The sequence below is a fragment of the Atta cephalotes genome (assembly GCF_000143395.1).
Source record: "Atta cephalotes unplaced genomic scaffold scaffold00004, whole genome shotgun sequence".
Classification (NCBI taxonomy): Eukaryota; Metazoa; Arthropoda; class Insecta; order Hymenoptera; family Formicidae; genus Atta; species Atta cephalotes.
In genome coordinates, this window is record NW_012130068.1 from 3,085,301 (window position 1) to 3,105,956 (window position 20,656).

Below are 20,656 nucleotides of genomic sequence, written 5' to 3' on the forward strand. Positions count from 1 at the left end.
TCCACGAATCGATCCAATTTTTTACTTCTTCATAAGACCGGAAGTGCTGGTCAGCCAGGCCGTGTGCCATTAATCGAAACAAGTGATAGTCAGAGGGAGCAACGTCTGGAGAATACGGCGGGTGGGGTAGGACTTCCCATTTCAACGTTTTCAAGTATGTCTTGACCACTTTCGCAACATGGGGTCGAACATTGTCATGCTGCAAAATCACTTTATCGTGTCTTTCGTTGTATTGCGGCCGTTTGTCTTTCAATGTTCGGCTCAAACGCATCAATTGCATTCGATACTGATCGCCTGTGATTGTTTCAGTCGGTTTTAACAGTTCATAATATACTATGCCGAGCTGGTCCCACCAAATACAGAGCATGACCTTGGACGTCAACGTTCTTGAAGCGTTGAAACCACTCACGTTCTTTCACTAATAGCGACCTCACCATAAGTATTTGAGAACATTCGATGAGCCTCAGCCGCAGATTTCTTCATATTGAAGCAAAAAATTAAAACCTCCCGTAAATGACGAGAATTTGGCTCGTAAACTGACATTTTCAATCGAGAATAACTTTATGATGCAGACACAAATCGACTAATGTTTCTATGGGGTTATGTTGACAGATGCCCAAGTTTATTGTATGACGTCTATGATCTATTTATTTCGACCACCACTTACCGTTAAAGCCATTTATAAGAAAACGGCGGAAGCAAAGTTCTACACCTAATATATATATATATATATATATATATATATATTATATTATATATTTATATCGCATACATCTCTGTTTCCATCCGGTTATCGACAAAGAGTTCAATATTTAGAAGGACAACATCGATGTAGCAGCGCCGACAGACGATAAACATTTAATACTTTTTAGGATACTTTATAGAAACGTCAAACAATATTGCCACTGTGTTCCGTCTCGTACTTGCCGCTTCTCTTCTTCTCCCCCGCGTTATTCGCACTTGTATGAATAATTTATGCTCCTACACACACCCGTTAGTAACCGAGTTCGATCAACACAACGCTCGCGTAATCATGTTTCCGGCTCCATATCAATTTTGCTGCGACAAGGCAGGAAGACAATTAAGATAGCGCGTCGTTGAATATAACGACTATATTCCCTTTCAAGTCTCGAGTGTCGCGATCTCGATTTTCCATGTCGAGAGCACGAAAAATAAAAAAAAAAGGAAAAATTTTACGCGAGAGTTAATTTTCTCGATGTCGATAAACTTTGACTCGGAATGTTCCATTTTTTTCTATAGATAACTGATCGAAACGCCCGATTTTAACAAAGCGAATTATATTGTTAAATTCATAATATATTATACCCAAGTTCTTTTGAATCATTCATGAAGAATGGTTTTGCTAAAGTATCTAAAAATTTAGCTAAACACAGATAAAAATAATTTTGTTGGCGCATAAAAAATTTATGTAAAACACTTGCTATATTGATAACAATGTAGCAAAAAAAGTTTTAACATTTTAACAACCAGTTTAAGCATTTTGCATAATTATTTTGATCCAAACAAAGTAACTTTCAGACCTGTATCTAGATAAATTTTTAGATAGTTCAACAAAACCGTTTCTCTCGAGTTTCTGTAAGTCAACACATTACTCAATACATTAATTTAATTAGAATTAAAACAATGGAGTTATGAATTTAACTAATAAAACGTGTTAACCAAAATTTATTATTTATTATTTATTAAATAGATATGTTAATGTGAATCTGTTTATTTTGAAACAAAACAATTCGGTCATAAAAATGGGTTAGTGATTAGTAGTTTTTTAATCACATATTTTATATTAAAAATAATATTTTTTCACATTTAAAAATTAACAATAACATAATACTGTTTAATTTAAAAAACTAGTTTTAATATAATCTTTTCATATTTAAAAGTGTAAATTTCCGATTGAGTACAAATTTATAATCGTATCAAAACGAGCAGCAATCAAATGATTCGGTAATGTTTGAGTTACCGAAATTAAATCTTTATTTAAGTGGAGCTTCAAGCAAAATGATACTCGGCCAATCTTGGTTGAGTCGCTTAGCGAACAAACAGAAAATCATTATAAGCAAACTAAATTCAGTTTCATTGCAAAAAAACGCACAGTGCAAGCATCTGAAATATTTCATCTGTTGTTCTCTTACCCACACTTATGTCCATTTTTATTAGTAGAGATTAAATTTAATCTCGATTCAATTTACTCTTCAGCTTTTTCTAATCTTAGAACTAGAAAAAGATAAAGAGTTAGTTAAACCGATATTAAAGTTAAACTACCTTTAATGAAAACGAGCATTAGACCCGGTTTTTCTGGTTAACTTAATACTTGACGATAATAACGTAAAAATTACGTTTTTCTAGCTACAGTTCACCAAACTGATTTGTTTTGTAATAAATAGATAACTTTTAAAGTAATAAAATTGCCAATATAGTGATTAATCATAGCTTAGAGACATATTGTTACATAATATTGTTACACAATAATCGTTATAAGTTAAATGAGATTAAGTTTAAATCATAAGTTTTATAGACAATAAAAAACTGAGCTTTCAAGTCATAAAAATAAATATAGAAAGTTAAATGATAAAAGAGAAAACTCGTGTTTATTATCATTTTTATTAATATTTAACGTTAAATATGGAACTACGTTCAATAAAATGAACATGTTATGTTTAAACATAAATCGCGTTAAAAGAAAGCCATTTTAGATTGCATATTTTTTTTCATCGTAAGGTAACGTTTCTTTCCTTAACGATCAGCATTAACTTTCAGGACCGACGATAACCTTCCGATCGCTACTTCTTTTATTTCGCAGAGGCAAAACGTGAACGCGAAGATAGTAAAGCTTTACGAGCGCGCGTAACGAAAGAACTCATTTCTGGAAGAAAAAATTTGCAGAAGCGAAAAAAAAGGAAAGAATATTAATGCAATGTCGAAGCGATTATCGTAACGCGCTGCTCCAACCAGCTTATAACGTTAGCGAGAAAGAAAGAGAAAAGAGCGACATGAGCTAAAACGAGCCACTTCGCTCTATCGACGTAAAAATGGCTGTTCTTTCACGACGCAAAGAAATGCACTAATCGCTGATGGAGATTCTATTCGGCTAACATTCGAGCAACTCATTATCATTAATTTGAATATCTGGGAAGTTCGTTTATGAAGGCCGCGGACCATCTGAAAAGAAATTCTTTATAAGAAATTTTAATAACGCAGGTTAGCTCTAATCTCGGTTTATTACACGTACATCCTGCTACTTTTCTGTTATCACGAATGTAAAAAAAAGAAAATCTTTTAATTCTAAGTCTGTAAGATATTACTTTCATTGTTCAAGTTTAGAATGTAGTTATACTAATTTAGTCATTACTCACGCAAAAAGTGCGATCAGAGATTTGGTTTTAATCCTAAATTAGAAGCATGTGCAATATGTTTCGTTTTTTTTTATTTCTGCACTAGAACTTTCTTTCTTGCTTTTGCCAAATGTCAAATCTATTTCATTTTAAGTTTCAAAAATATATACTAGTTCAATTACAGAAAATGTAATAAATAAAATTTGAAAGCAAAAATTTAACAAGATTAAACAGTCCTAAATACATATTTGGGACGTATTTTATTAATTAATTAACAGTGCGAGAATATTACTATATGTAAGCTAACTTCAATTTTGATTCAATTTAATAACAGTTAAAATTATACAATTACTTCGAAAGGTCCAAGTTTATTAATAATCAAAAACCGTAATTCAAATTACATAACTCAATTATTAAAATATAATATGTATTTTTAATATATAATATAATACAACCCAAAAGATATAAGCGATAAATTGTCATTGTATTGACCTCGTTTTATGAACAACTTATTCGTGTGAGGATTTAGCTCAGTGATTGAGAACAATTGAGGGTTTATATGTTGATCAAAGCAACGCGTCGCGAAGTCGTACGACAGAAAAGAAACCCGTCGCTTCAAAAGAAGACTCCAATGTGCTTTCTGTCCTCCCAATTATCCAATCGCAATTTGATCCTCTTCACCATCAATACGAGATGTTACGCTTAATAAAAATCATTAGATACGCCCATTAATTACGCAATCGCGGAGCAATTGAAAATAAAACACATCAACTGAAATTAAAAAAAAAGTATAAGCTCCCTTTTTTTAAGATAATAATACACTTAAGAACAGTCTTTTCAGTAGCAAATAAATTTCAAAAATGTGTGTATCAATCTTTTATACAAGACACACATAAAAGGAATTTGTCAATCGAAATTCTAAAAAAGAATTATATGCTTCCATTTCTCAAGATAATAACATAATAATTTTTAGAATAACACAAGAATTTTAAGAACATCTTTTAGTAAATAATTTCATATGCATATCAATTTTTCATGCGAGGCACGTGGTAACCATTAATTAATTTTCCGATAGGTCAGCGCGCCTCGCATTTCCTTTTCTCCCTGAATTAAAACTCCTCCGTCTTTCCAGTATACGCAGCAGTTCATCAAGTGGACTAACGAAGCTCGAGGTAGGCGGAATTTCGCAGAACGTCGTCATCGACCCGTACCTCTTCTCTCGACCAAATTCCCATAAATCCCGAGATTGTCGAGGGAATTCGAAGCGATCTGAGAATGTGTCTAATAGATATTGCCTCTCCCGACCTGTCACCGCTTTGTCGTAGATAATAGTCGATACCGGAAGCCGCTTTCCCGACTTGCTTTTAGCTCACGTGTGTCGCTCGAGTGTTAGAAGAGGAAGAAAAAGAAGAATACGGATCCGACAGAGAGAAATTGCAGTGCGCCAGGCGTCTGGTCGTCGAATGCGAATCCGCATCGTGGCCAGGACGCAGGGTGGTTGCAGCTAGGATCGGGTAGAAGATGAATTACACCGCGGGAGGATGCATGAGACGCACGGACGACGGATGGCGCGGCGGACACCGAAGGAGTGAAAAAGCATGCGAAACGAACGGAGAAGAGGGATGACCGATTTCGCCGGTTGCTTCGATCGACGTGAAATAAATTTAAGGCCAATTCGCTGACCATCGATTCCGATGCGACGAGCATATGCGCGAAAAATATGCTGCAGCAGCATGCGGCTGCCACGAACGCTCGCGTGCACGCGACACATATTGATTTGATAGATGTTATCGAAGGCTGTATTTTTTCACCGCAGAAGAAATGTGTTCTCAAGTAAACGAGTAAATAAATAAAAGCAGTAGCCGTTTCTATATCCGTAGTAATTAATTGTAATTTATGTTAATTATCTGTCTATTATCGAAGACGTTCATAACGATTAGAGTCTTAAATTAAGCCGATACTTTGCAGCTCCCCGATTATCGTGATTTCAACATTCAATTATCCTGTCAATTAAAAACAAATTAGACGTCGTGGAAAATATTATTTTATGCGAAACTTTTCGCTCTTTCCATCTTTCGCTTTCTCACAGATCAAGTATCAGTATTTTTCGACGTTTTAAAGGCAACTCCGTAATAAACCAATGAAATTTTTCGAAAAGACCTAATGTGAAGTAAGTAATGCGAATATATATATGGCCCATTTAATCTCACTAATGAAAATTGTATTGCGGCGACGTGGAAAGTAATAACTGTCAATGATACGTGCGTAAAAGGATGACGGCGAGCAGCAGAAGGGAATAGTAGAAGGAAATAGAAACTGAATCGATCCGAAGTAGCCGAGGGTGGGATTTATTACGTTCTCCTATTCTGCACTTCCAGAACAATCAGCGGACATGCCATAAAGGAGGCCGTCGCGACGAACTTAATTCAAGGATAATTGATCAAGGAGCGGCGAGGATCAAACGAGAAGGCGAAGAGGGGGAGGGAGAGGGAAGGGAACCGAATTTTCGATTTCAATTAAGGTGTGAATATCTTATATCCAATTAATTAAGGCGGCCTTGACAGTCAAACATATATCGTCCAGAATCGCTGGAATCGTTCTCTCAACGATCGCAAGTTGCCGTCAGTTAGTTTGACCAAAGTCTAAAATTTAATTCTTAGTACACACGATCTTCGGGCCCTTTATTACACACGCTGTATCATTCGTGTCTGGGTTAATTTTCATTACTTTTACAAATACATAAAAAATTATTAAGTATTCTTATATATACTTTTAACATCTTTAAAAAGTATTTGTAAGATTGTATATTAGGTCATTGGCAGTGTAAAATTTTTACCCTTTGTTTACAATTAGGTCTTCAACAAATTTTTCGAGAAATTTTTATATTGTCCCAGAGTGTATAAAAATGTGAAAAATTCTTACACACAATGAATTTTTATTATCCTAGAAGTCGTATTTTACTTATTTTTTTATAGATTTTTTATCAAATTAGAAAGAGTCTGATTGCATTAATTGGAATTCTAATGATTAAAAATAGACACGTTAGAATTTGTTGATTAAATCTATTTAATTCTAGTCGAGATAACCAGAATTCTGATTAATAAGATCAGACCCTTCTGATTTAACTATTTTCAACCTAAAACTTCTGTCAGAATTTATAATAAAAAAATGTATTGTGCTTTTAAAATCCAACATCGCCGACAGGGATTAAAAAAACATTTCAAAAGAAAACTGTTATATTAGTAATAGCAAAAAAATGCACAGAATACGAATGACCCAACCGTGCGTAGTTTAAATTGAGATTTAACAAAAGTTGGATTTTGACTCACCGGTGACCGGAGCCTCGATGTCTATCATAGTCTTCTCCGAGCGTAGAAGGGCGGCTCCATCATTAATTATACGAAGAGCCGCAGCCTCGTCAATTCTACCTTCGAGGATAAAGTGTTGCTTGAGGACCTCCGGCCGCGGGGATCCTGTTCGTTCATCGAAGACTTCTGCCACTGTCATTTTGTGCGACGGTGGAAACGGGACATCTGTTGACAAAACGAATTATTTACGGTGGAAAAAGTGTACATAAAAAAATATAAACATATAAAATATTCTGAAGCTATTTTTTTTCAAAAAAATTATTAAATACACAGAGTGTCAGTAATCGCTTGAAAAATGTTTTAAAATATTTTTGTAAATTTCTCTTCGCCGAGTAAGCCTTTGCATAAGAGCAGCAGATTATCTCCTGATCTTGCACGGCAATGACATTAATTACAGTTGAGCCGCTCGCTGTAATCCCAAGTGACAATTAAATGTTCTTATTTATGAGATATGAGCGGCGCTACAAAGTGATTCATAGAATAAATCAGCGTATATACACACGACGATTGTGCCTAAATATTGATCAAACGACTTTATGCTCGAAACGAAGCGCTACATTCCCCACCTCGTAAAAATTAATGAGTATGTACATGAAGCTAAGGCACATAATCTTGTTTTTCCTTTATGTTTCGTACCCACGCGGGTGCCCGTGATTTACGATTTCGAGTCTTCTCATGCTCGCTTTTAAATCGCGGTTGGCGTTCAAGAATTACGTAGCGGATATCAGAATCGCGCATTTTCATTTTCTCGCTGCATGATAGTGTGAAATACGCTCTGGTGCATGCTCCATTTGCTTCACTTTGCATTTGCATTTTTGTGATGTTGCGGAAAAGCATGGGCGAAAGAAAGTTTTGAGATTTAGTGAGCGATATGCGATAAAAATGTACGTTTAATTTTCGAATAATTACGCAAGATGTTTGCGTAACGCCAACTCTACTACTAACTTTACTACTACTCATTTACGACGTTCAAGACGATTACGCAACGTAAAATCATTAATCGCGCCTATCGCGCATACATAATGCGCGATTTATCTTTACTTAAGTGCCCGAAGGTAGCAGCTGAGAAAACAACAGATAGTGAAAAAAACCAAATTCCTTTCCGTTCATTGTGGACTGCCTTGCGGTAGTGTAACGAGTTCAAAAGCAATTATAATACTTCTCGAGAAAGCTTTAAGACTTTCAAGCAAAATACTTCGAGTAACGTCTTTAGTGTAATCCAGAATTTTTCAACCGGAGTACCGCTTTCGAAGTGCGCTGTGACAATTTTAAAGAAGACAAAGAGAAGGGAAAATTTAGAAATAAATAAAAAAAAGCGAATAAAGTGCGAAGTAAAAAATATTTTAAAAATTATGAAAATTATATACTGCATTTACTTTTATTATAATCAAAGTGATATTGCAATAAAATCACTTTTAAAACAATAAAGTTAAAAATAAAAACTTACAATTTTACTTTTTATTTTTTTAATATTGGCAGTATCCGATAAAAGATTTATGTTGAGCGTTGAAGCGTATATACCTTGATATACTTTGACGTACATTGATAAATTGAATGATATACTTTGATAAATTTGGTTCGTTATTTAATGTGGAATTGAAATAGGTTAAAAAACGCTGATATAACCGATTACTAACGTCGACTATAAATTACTATTTCGCCTCATCTTTTCTTTCTCTCTTCCTTTTGGCTGTTATTTTAAAAATATTTTGCCTTATCTATGTCAGACACATGTAAAAACAACGCATAAGTAAAAATTAGATATTTCAATTCACATGGATCGATAACGATTTACGAAAGAATAGGTAACAGGTGGGCGACAACGAGGCACCACTGCGAACAATATCTCGCAACGTCGGCCAAGCCGATGCAAAAACGTATGACACTCAAGGTTGAAATCGTTTATTATTGTTACGCGGCACGCTACGATCATCGATCGAACATTTCCCGCCAAGGTGAAACGCATTTACCTGGTCTGTGTCTTTCGCGTATTTGGGCCTGTCTTCTTGAAGTATCCATCGAAGGGCGTAACTTAATGGGATTTTTCCATTCCATAACGGGATTTTTCTTTTGCACTGGTGAATTCCTTTTTACACCGCAGTGATGCTCCGTTTCTTTAGATTTTTTCGATCGTTGAGGCGATCGACACAACGTCGACATGTTCATGAACTTTCTCGACCAATGACTCCCAAAGCAACCGCTACTCTGCTGCTTGGTCATCATTTGTTCTATATAACATTGAGTCAACTTGGCGTTTCGATTGTATAAATCGTCAAATGTATCTGTTTTCTTGCCATTCTCAATGGCGCTCGAGTGATCGAATGACGTCGTCGGGTGATCTGCCAAGCGAGTCGATTCCACATTCCCGGGATTACCAGCCTCCACTGCAGAATCGACGATCGTCTCTTCTCGATCCGGACGGTCGCTTTGTTTCGTCCCTCGCGGCGGAAACTGATCGATCGAACTGTCGGACGTCACCTTCGACGACGAACCGTCGTTGTCCTGGACGATCGCTTCCATGGTCGAATAATCGGATGTCAACTCGTCCTTCGTCTTGTCCCCCGCTGAGATTTCGTGTAAGTTGCAGTCGACAATCCGCAGTTTCTCTGCATTCGCCAGGTGTTTTAGTGTGCGAACTTTGTGCTAATATTTATCGCGTGCGTTCATCTAAACGTTCGTCCAGAAGAGCGAACGCGATTCTGATGAACGTAGAAAGCCCGCTCTCTCTTTCCCAAATAAGAAACGTCGGCGAAGATATTACAAGAGATTTTCACAGGCATTCAAAGAAATACAGATTCTTGATACATTGTTAAATACTAACGTTTCGTGAACATTACAGTTCACTTTATCAGATCGAGAAGTAACCAGATTACTTCTTATTCTAATAAAATAAACTGCAATGTTCAAGTTGACATTCAACCCTCTACCGGCAACATGGCTCGTTAAGGATCTTCGAAAAGAGCAAATTTTTTTATTGTTCCGGATTATTATATGAAAAATTGAAAAAATTTTGATATACTTGTCCAACTTTAATATATTTTTACCATCATAGAAGAATTATATTTTACTTACCTTTTACAGATTTAAATTTACTGAAGAATTTACTATCAGAATTTATAATCAAAATATCGACGATAACATTAAAGACCCCAGTTGCCGACGGAGGGTTAAATGCTCACGTTTCATGAATATTGTAGTTCACTTCATCAGGACGAGAAACAATCAGGTTACTTTTCGCTCTGATAAAGTGAAGTGCAATGTTCGTCAAACAATGGTACTTAACAATGTCTCAAGACACATTAATCCGTAAACTACGTAATTTCCTCGAAGAAAACCTGTGGAAGCCTCAACGGAGGTATTACTTCACAGACGTCTCTTCTCTTGGAGTTTCACATCCGTTTGAATCGCGTCTACCTTTGTGGATGTTCAGATGAAGGCGCGTGGGTATCTCGATGTGGACTAGTTGAGCATACCTATTTTCTCGATCAATGATTCATCGCATGATGAGCACGCTTCCTCATCATGCGTCGTGTCCTCATTGCACATCTTGAGTACAGGTGTAAAAGAATTATTCAGAGAACGGTCCATTTGCCTCCACTGTAGAAACCTCTCGAATTTTGGCGTAAAGTATAACGTCTTATCTACTTCCTGCCGATCATTATCGAGATCACTTGTCGATGTCAGAGATGCGTTCGGCGATGAATTGGTAGCAAAAAACACAGTCTCAGGAGAAAAGTATAGATTATCACGTGCACTGTCAGGTGTACGAATATCCTGTTCTTTGTCGGACATGTTGAAAACAGGACGGTCGCAAAATTTCTTGTCAAGCATACAATATGTAGAAATCTTCTCGTATCGATAAAAATCGATTTTCGCGAATAAAATGGGGATCCTCGGACTGAAAGTTGAACGATTCTCGTTGCGACATTGAAATCGCAGAAATCCACCTAATTGAACAACATAATCGATACAATCGATATAAGCGCTCGCTTGTACCAGGAGGTGGCGACATATCCTGAAGCTCCCGAAACGCGCCACAATATAAAACGTGATTGTATCTATCTTGTCAGTTGTCTTGTTAAACCAAAATCGATCGAACAAATTTCATATGTCATTTATTTGCTGCAATAATTCATAACGTAATTCAAAAAAGAAAATTTTCAAGAAAATGAATATTCTAAATTATTAAAATTTTGTAATATTAATTTTGAAATGTATTTTTTATGTATTAATTGATTGTAGAAGAAAAAGAAATAAGAGTATATTTTAAAGTATTTTTTTAAGTTCCATTCTTTTTTATAACGATTTTTTAGTTATGTCACTGTCGTAGCAAATGAGCGATATATTCTTTCGCAAAAAGATCAGTGATTAATAAAACCTGAGACTTGAGATATACAAAATTGATAAATACGGACAATAGGAGAGAATATGAAGAGATTTCATGTATTTTTCTCTGGTATATATACGGTTTCTGATAGATAAAAAATCTCTTATTTTTCATTCCTATTGCCTATACTTTTTAATTGTGCTTAAAACATTGGATCCAAAAATTTGTCAAGAGAGAGGCTATTAATGCACTATAAGTGAAATTGTTTTAAGATCAAATATGATTAAAGATTAAATTATTATTTAAATTATTAAATTGAAAAAGTATTAGTTAAATGTATAATTCATAAAACGTTTTATTTAAAATTATATTAGCACGAAAAAGAATAATGTAACAGAATCCATAAACAATGAACGCCGACATAAATAAAGTTATAAGCGCACAATAAAAATTCCAAATAGATACACATGAAAATATGGATTATATACGTTGTGTAATAGGATAAATATTAAGAATTAAGCAAAGAGTCATAATTGTATTCATAAAAGTATAAAATAAGAGACAACGCAGTAGGCTATTGCCAGTCACGATCATCTTCATGATTTTTTTCTCGAGTCTCTTCCACGAATTCCATAAGTTCACTAAAACCGCTATCTCTAGAATTAGTTCGTGATGGTATGATTCGTTGAAACATATTGTCCCTCATTCTTTGATTCCTGTTGGACGCCATTAGTAAGAAAGTCACCTCGGATACATAGATTTTCTCCTATACATATTTATTGTTTCATCATCTTTTTCAGTCATAATATATCGCGGCATTCTATTTTACCTCGTAATCTGAAGGATTCTCTGATTCGCCATTCGGAAGCGGTTCGGTCATTTCTTGCGATTGCGGTTTCTGTGCATCCTGGAACAACGAGTACATGCGATCCTTCACTGTGCTATATTTTTTAAAAGTACTGACGAACGGCTTCGGACTCGAGAAGCATATATCCAAACATTCTTTAACTGTGATAGGAATTATGACGTTTTCATTATCGCCACAATAAAAATTAGAGGGAATGCAATTCTTCGATGTCAGCAAGTCGCTGGACGAGTCCTCAGACGTTATCAAACTTGGCATGTTCATCATTCGCATGATCTTGTCAATCGCAGGACTTACATTATTCTGATATTTCGGCAATGTATAATCCATCTTCGAGACGCACGACGGAGTGGATATTTGCGAGTTATCTTGTTCACTTTTGTCTTTTTCGGACCTCATTTTAGCCTCGTTTTTAGATTCCAATAAATGGTCAATCACTGAACGATAATAGTCACTCATTGCAAATAAGAAATCATAAAATGGAGAAATTTTTCAAAGATTTCAATTTAATCAAAGTAATCCTGATAAAACATGTGCTTTTCATTTATGTTCTACTTTTTTAATCATATAGAGAAAATAAATAATATGTGTTTGCCTCACCTTAAGTCGTAGATAAGAATTGGAACGTTAAAATTTTTCAAACTTGCTTTTCGTTTTATAGGACTTAAATACACATAATGATACTTGAAATAGCTACAGCAGTACTGCCAAAGGGCAAACATGTATATCAACTATAAAGAACTTCTATTAACTACATAAAGAAAATATAAATTCACTATTGCCATCTAGTTTAATTTACTTTCGAGAATGCTCGATCGCGATTGATTGATTCCCTAACTGATTCCTTAACATTTTTTCGTTTTTATTTCGTTCGGTTTTATTGCTTCATTAGACTAGAGGGCATGGAAAAATTGAAACAGTAAATCAAAAAAATTAAGCTCGAGAGAAAGATTAAATCGAGAAAAATTCTGGGCTATTAGACGAGTTGCTTATTTTGATTAAGTTTGCTGAGATTTGTTGCTATCTTGTATTTCATACATTCAAAATAAAATAAAATAAAACAACTGGCATCTTCACGTTTCACAAGAAGTATTGTAACATTAATAATTAAATGGAAATGCATAAGAAAAAGATTATTTAACATGAGATTATTAAGCATGTATCATACATTTTTACAATGTATTAATATACTGTTATTGAACAATATTTTTATAGTTTATTTACTTTATCTGTTATTCTTTTTTTATTTTTTGTCATAATACTTAAAATTGAAAAAATAAAAAATATCAAAATGTCAATTCTTTGTCAAAATGTTTGAAGTATTCAGAATGATTTATGCAAAGTTTCATTGCGATGTAGAAATTAATTGTTATGTAAATAAACAAATAAATAAATTTTGTTTATTTTCTTAACAACTAATCTATGCATCGCAATGCAACTTTACATAAATCATCCTCAATAATTATATACAAAAATTGAGATTAATATCATTATTTTATGTTTTGCAATCAGACATTCGTAAATACAACTGAAAATTAATAAAAAACAATGTAAGACTATGTGCTGTTAAGCATTAAAGAGTCCAATGATATTTCGAATTCGAATTTCTTTATTTTAATGACTGTTTATTGTAACATCTCTAGCCTTTGATCATTTTCTAGTATTCATTCCCAGTATTCGTTCGCCAATGAGAAGCTCAGTTCTTTCTCCCTATAAACACACTCATCATACAGTTCTCGTGTGCACAAAAACCGATGCGATAGAAAACAAATAATCCATCTCGGAAGCAACTCTACTTCTATCTATTTTCACAATGTTGATGATCATTACACTTACTATTCGAATAACTAATTCACCTGGTCAAAGTATATAATACTTCTAGTTTTAAAATTTATTATAAAAAAATAATGCTATTCTCTCAATATATATTCATATAATATTTTTCATTATCTATGTGTAAGTGCGTCGTTTGTCGTTAAATTTAGATTCAAAGAGTCTTTTTATAAGATTCTCGAAGAATAAAAAGAAATGAGTAATTGCATTTCGATATTTATCTATTCAGATAGAATGCAAAGCGTTCCTTAACTTGTCTTAACGTTTCACCGCAGAGTTTATCCACTACGCGCGATTATGCGAATAATCCAGCGAGATGTAAGCGGATACGAAGCTCTAAGGAAGAAGTATAAATGCATTCCGAGATCGGAGGACAAAGTAAGAAACTCTCTCGTAAAAGAGCAAGGTAACCACTTTTTCGAGATCTTTGATCTCTCATGATACCGATGGCATTACGCTCGAAATTAAGCGGAAGAACGATATATTCCCCGCGGTTTGAACACAACTAATTTGAATATTCAATCTAGGGAAAAGCTCGGGTAACCGATAGTTCCGAAAGTCGATACCTGGTAACTCGGTCGCCACGAAAACTGGGGGAAACGTTCAATCAAGACTTATATCGACGTATATACGTATGTATAACAGACAATGCTTTTACGTCGCGTATCTGCAAGAGGATAGCGATCAACATGGGCAAGACATATAGACGTACGACCGCAAGGATATTAATTACGTGCCCTAAATTACTCGAGTTCTCCCTCCTAAATAATGTCGCCACGAACTGCTTTAATATCGTATAACAACGCTGCACAGTATAGTGTCTTGATACTGGATATTAAAGTGCCAAATCTAATCGACTCCGGTACATTGCTTCATTGCATATGCGATCGCAATTATATCTGACCGTGCAGTTGAAGTCTTTCTCTCCTAAAAGTTGGTGTATTCGGCTCAATTATTACTTAAGCAACTGTTCATATGTGAAACAATGCGCTAGGATTGATTATAAGTAAAAATGTAATAATTATTTACATATACTTTCTATAAATATAAATACTAAAACTATATACTTATAAAGCTGTATGACTAACATCATACTATTTAACAATAAATTTTTATAGTTTACTTATTATTTTTTATTCTTATAATATTTTAACTCAAATACGATAACGATTTCAATTTTTTAATATATAAATATTTTAAATAATCAAAATTATTTGTGCAAAGTTTTATTGCAATTCACTGATTAGTTATTTTATAAATAAATAAAGTTTATTTTTCAACTTTATTCATTTATAAAATAACTAATCAATAAATTGCAATAAAACTTTGAATAATCTGGATTATTTAAAGCATTTATTTAAAAAATGAAATTTCTATCATTTTTTTTATATTGGAATATTATAACAATAATAAATAGCAACAAATGCAATAAACTATACAAAAATACAAAAAAATAAACTTAAAAATGTTATTAAATGTAAGATATTCACATAACTGTTTCATATATATATATATATATATATATATATATATATATATATACACACGATTTTAGGACTTTTATAGAAAAAGTATAAATATTAATATAAATTTCACATTTTTAAGTGCTGAATATGCGTTAAAGTTGATTATATAATCAGCACTGGATACTATCTTATCTCGTATACTTCATGTGATAATATCATGAAAAATGTTACTATATAAAAGAAACTACTCATTATTATTTAGCTTCTCATTCTTCATATTCTAGATGCCAGTAATAATTCTTTTTTGTTTCATTGTAAAATAATAAGATCTTCAACGTAAAAATAATAAAAGATCGGTTATTTATCGTCGTTTTCTAGAAGAAATAAAAGAAATATTCATTCGCTTACTTCGTTTTAATAGACCGTTACAGTGAATGCACTTTTAATGTTGATTAACTTTGCCGAAGAGATATATTAATTTCCAGGATTCGAGAATCAAATGTGATTGCCTTGCCACGTGTTTGACAGAGTGAAAGAGGAACAGAGGAAACTATGTCACACGCAAACTCGATAGGAAACGACGAAACGGCTGTGTTTATTTAACATCGCGAATATTACGAATGTATCTGAACGATATTACTTACAGCGGAGTAATTACATTCGATGTTATTGTCGTAATTACAAACTCGACTATTGTACAATAAGCCTCTAACAAGCAATTTGCCATCAACGCAAAATGGTGAAATGATAGCGTCGATCATTTGCGCAAACATTTGGAGCGAAATGAAAATATGAAAGCTTTCTGTAATTTTGTAAATTAACAGAGAATATTACTGCGCTTGAAGAGAGCACCTCCAATTAATGACTGTTTTGCATGTGACGTTCAACTATTCAATTCGCCAAGTATTTCGATAAAGAAGTGGTTTTCAGAAAAAATATTTACGCGAACAGAAATTGAGGCGTATTCGCGTGTCGGAATTTTTAATTGAATGCAAAATTGCAGAAGGATTACTAGAACATTTTGTTTTCTTTCGCCGGATCGAAAACGCATACAAACAGTTTGCATGGAATTTCTGCAGTATGTAAAGTGGAATATAGAAGTTCGTACAATGGAACAAGTGTTGAGCGTAACCCAACCAATGACGCAACGATTGGTACGCGTAATCCTTTTAGAATCTCATTACGATCGTGAACAATGTGTGCCCGATGTTTATTATCGTTCCGCATTACATTGCAAATGACTGCAATTATTTTTTTGTGCATCTGAATCATTAATTAAAAAAAGAGATACTCTTTCTTCTCTAAAAAAATTTTGATTAAAGATTTTCTATTAAATAAAAATATAAGTAAGATTCCATTCGCGATTCTTTGTCCTACTTCTAAAATATGCGATTTTTTATAATTTTGTAATAACTGTAAAGATATCTATGGAAAGTATATTGGATACTTTTTGTATCTCTATGGTGTTTGTTCCTCTGGCAGCAATTTGAAATTTTTAATCTTCGTTCGCGATCTAAAGTCTTCGAATCAGAGCAGTGTATTCACGCGTAAAATATAAAATATCTACATTTACAATATAAACTATGTAAACTATGTACTATGTAAACTATGTTTTACGTGTCATCTAAATAATCTATGGATTCATCGAAGCGTACGTTCTTTATCGTTGTACTAGATTGTATAACGCTACACTCAAAGAAAAATTGATACATTGAAATAAAGAATAAAATTCTTATTCACATCGTTACGAAATCGCTATCACATACGCATCAATCCTTTAAAAATTAATTCAGAATTACATCAACAACTTTAAATTAGTTTTGAAATAATTGAAGCATAACTGACAGTGATTTCGTAATGATGTGAATGAAGATTTTATTCTTTATTTTAAATCAATTTAGCGTTGTTATTATTATGATAATTTTCGATTTCTATGAAGAAAAATATATAAAAAACACAGAAGAAAATATAGTAATAAAACGAACGGTCACGAAAAAGTAAAAATTGTATTTTCCTTTAACGTAAATAAGTAAAAATTCCATGTAAACGTAATCTTGAAATATACAAAATTCTGCTTTGAACTTCAGTACAGATTTTTATATTATTCCAGACTGTATAAAAATCTGAAAGAGTTCATACATATTTGTAAAAGCTTTATCAACGAGTTTTTATTATCATAGAGGTTGGATTTTACTTATTTTTTTACAGATGTAATTTATCTATCAGAATTCACAATCAAAAAGTCAAATATATATGTCTTTAAAATCCAACATTGTCGACGGACGGTTAAGGACAGAATTAGCTGAATCATAGAAGCAATTATTTAGATTGTAGTGTAGATTTCATAAAGATCAAGCGGAGGAATCTCCGCATTAAGGTCTGATTCGCGCGCGAGCTCTAATTATTAGATTCCTGTTGGATTCGAGTTGGACGCAAACGAGGAATCTACCAATTACAGCAAGCAATCTTCGTAGATTGAAATCTACCAATCACGGCAACGGACATTTCTCGTGTGACGTTTCCGACAATGACTGTTCGCGCTAAATTTTCCGTACACTGTCGGTTCCGTACACTGTCGTCCGCGTGATTGGTAATTCGATTTTGTTCAGAATAACGCCTAATGTAAACACGACGAAGAGTCATTCCATGTTTACGCCGTACGGATACGTACATATAATATGTCACTCGATTATATTTGTGGCGCGACTTCAACGCGACACATTGAATGATATCTAGATATCGCTGATAATTATGTTCTGTACTTTGGCATAATTGTAATTTGACATATTTAATCATGTCGAATTTGATATTATTATTGAATTAAAAAACGATCTTTTTTCTTTTTTTTTTCACAACTTGTTTGCGTAAGATCTTTCCATTATAGCCGATAGTGGCTTGTTAAATAACCGAGAATGCCAAAACCAATTCCGCGACCTACTTGGAATAATTCGATAAACTTGGGCACTAAATATTAATGATCGAAGACATCCATACTATCTATATCATGATCGCGAGAATCTGAATCTAATTCCTTCTAACAATTCGGATTTAATTCGACTGATCTTTGTATATATTTTTTTTTTTCGAAAAGATTACATTAAAAATTCACAATATTGTGATGATATAGCTTCTCTCATTGCACTGGAAAATATGGAATGGAAGTATAATCGAGTTTGAAGGTTAATATCAAAATACTGATGTATTTGCGTAAAGACATGAAAATCATTAATAAACTTTGAGCACTGCCAATCTTGTCAATTTTTTTTCTTGTTAATAAACTTGGTGTAATCTCGTTCCTATTATTACAAATCCGATCATGAAGAAAAACGAAACGAGAAAAGGAGCCTATAGATGTGCAGTGATCAATGTCGAACCGGAATCGATGTGGTTGTAAAGCCAACCTTTTAGAATCCGCGACACGATAATTGACAGCGGATGCGACAGCTGCCATTTCCAGGCATACGTCGAAAGGAAAGTAGCGGGCTGACGGTGACTCGATGGACGTGAATGGATAAGCGGCCATTCGAACCGACACGAAGACAGCGAAGCAGAGGAAAAAAATTACCGCGGATGTGAGAGAAATGCATATATTCACACACACACACGCACACACACACACACACACACACACACACACGCGCGCGCGCGCGCGCGCGCGCGTAAATATACATACATAAAATCTTCCTATTAAATATGTGTGTGTGTGTGTGTGTGTGTATATATATGTATTTGATAAAAAATTCTGGTTCAAGTAAAGTAAAAGTATAAAGTAAAAGTTCAAACAATAATTTGAACTGTTGAATTACAAGCTATAGCATCGGTATACTTTTTATTATAGATATACAGCTATATCTAGAAGGAAAAATTATAAAGATAATAAAGATAGAAACGAATAGAAAGACAAAAGGGGCACTTTATCAAAGCGAAGAAACACCTTAATATCGTTTGGCGGTCGAGATTCCAAGTAGACTCGATGGTCAATATGCCAAAGAAAAGAGACAATGGCGTCGCATCGTTTCTTTTGGAGAAACGAAATGAGAGGGCAAAGACGCAATAAACTAAGATAGAGAGAATATATAGGTCATCGAGGCGACATAAGATTAGTAGCGTGTACAAAAGCAAAGAAAATGGCTTTGAAGCACTTTCAAAAAGATCAAGACTTCGCAGTTGGACGGATCACGAAATATCTATGATTCATACATAACTTTTAACATTTGTACTCTCTGGTAATCATAATTTAGCAATCTCTCCAGCCGTTATCTCAGAACATTTAATTTGCATGGACAATTGCCGAGAAATATTAGAACTGTTATACTCAAACAAAATAAATTTCCTTCAGGAAAAACGTGCGACACAATTAGTCTCCATATAATAAACAACGTAATCTCTTCGTCTTTTTATTTAGTAAATCATCAATAAATGAATAACATGTTTTTGTATCATTAGAATAAGTGCCAGACAAGGCAGGCTCCAAAGCCACAAACAAATTAATCGCGACCAAGCCTACGTGTTTCTGATAAATACAAAAAGAAAAGCAGAAAGAATGAAGAAAAGAAGAGCAAAAACCGAGACGTCACTTTAGCAGCTGTAATGTAGCGGCGCCTAGAGGGCCATGGATTTGAGGTGGAGTGGTGAAAAGCGAAGAAAGCAATGTGGCGAGGAGAGACGAGGGTGGTATATAACGAGAGAAGCAAAGAAAGACGAGGCAGCAGCGACAACGGTGGGTGGGATACGCAAGTAAGAGGAAAAGAGAGAAGATATATATGGGGTCAGAGGATGGACCGGACGGAATATTGATCCGCGTACCTCACGATAGCTGCCTATGCTGCGCTATGCTTTGCCATGTAGCCTAGCCCTCTCTCTCTCTCTCTCTCTCACTCACTCACTCATTTTCTCTCTCCCTTCCCTGCTATTTCTCTCTCTACCTCTCTGCCTCGCACGTCTCATCTCGCTCGCTCTACAGCAAAACGGATATATACGACGACAGAGTACTGGATAGAGTTTACCTTCGCTACTACCGCGGGGACTCCAACAGTCTTAAGCGGCGCACCTGCGCCCGTGAGCCATTGACAAGAAACAGACAGACGCAGACTCGGTGGAAACGTATCGTGAGATGTTAGACACTTCGCCGCTGGCTAGATATCCTTTGCTCAACCAATTTACTTGCCTCGTTCTTGACTCCAATTTTCTTCCTACTTTTTTGTTTTTTTTACAAGATCGCGATTTTCTTCTACTTCGACATTTGTATCTTGTTACTGTTGAGTCGACGCAAATTCTGAAATTTGCTTCAAGCTGGACACACTACCCTCACATCACCCAAATATCACAGGATCATAGCCGAAAACCTGGCGAGCTGGATAGTTGCCAATATATGGCGCAAAACGGAAACGAAAACATTACCAGATAATGGTAATGGATCAGGTAACATTAGGTATATATATATA

General features: G+C 34.4%; 2 protein-coding genes across 2 annotated transcripts in view; both read right to left on the reverse strand.

The window, feature by feature from the left end:
* The window catches only part of LOC105625924 (serine/threonine-protein phosphatase 2B catalytic subunit 2-like), a 160,370-nt gene that overhangs the window by 92,980 nt on the left and 46,734 nt on the right, over window positions 1-20,656 (reverse strand). Inside the window, exon 2 of the mRNA XM_012207234.1 lies at window positions 6,683-6,886. Coding sequence (XP_012062624.1) covers window positions 6,683-6,886 — 204 coding nt within the window. The remainder of the gene's footprint in view (window positions 1-6,682; window positions 6,887-20,656) is intronic.
* LOC105625923 lies at window positions 11,623-12,372 on the reverse strand. Its single transcript, XM_012207233.1, has 2 exons — window positions 11,878-12,372; window positions 11,623-11,814 (listed from the first exon to the last, which is right to left on the reverse strand). The coding sequence occupies exons 1-2, from the start codon at window positions 12,370-12,372 to the stop codon at window positions 11,623-11,625; spliced, it is 687 nt and encodes a 228-aa protein (XP_012062623.1).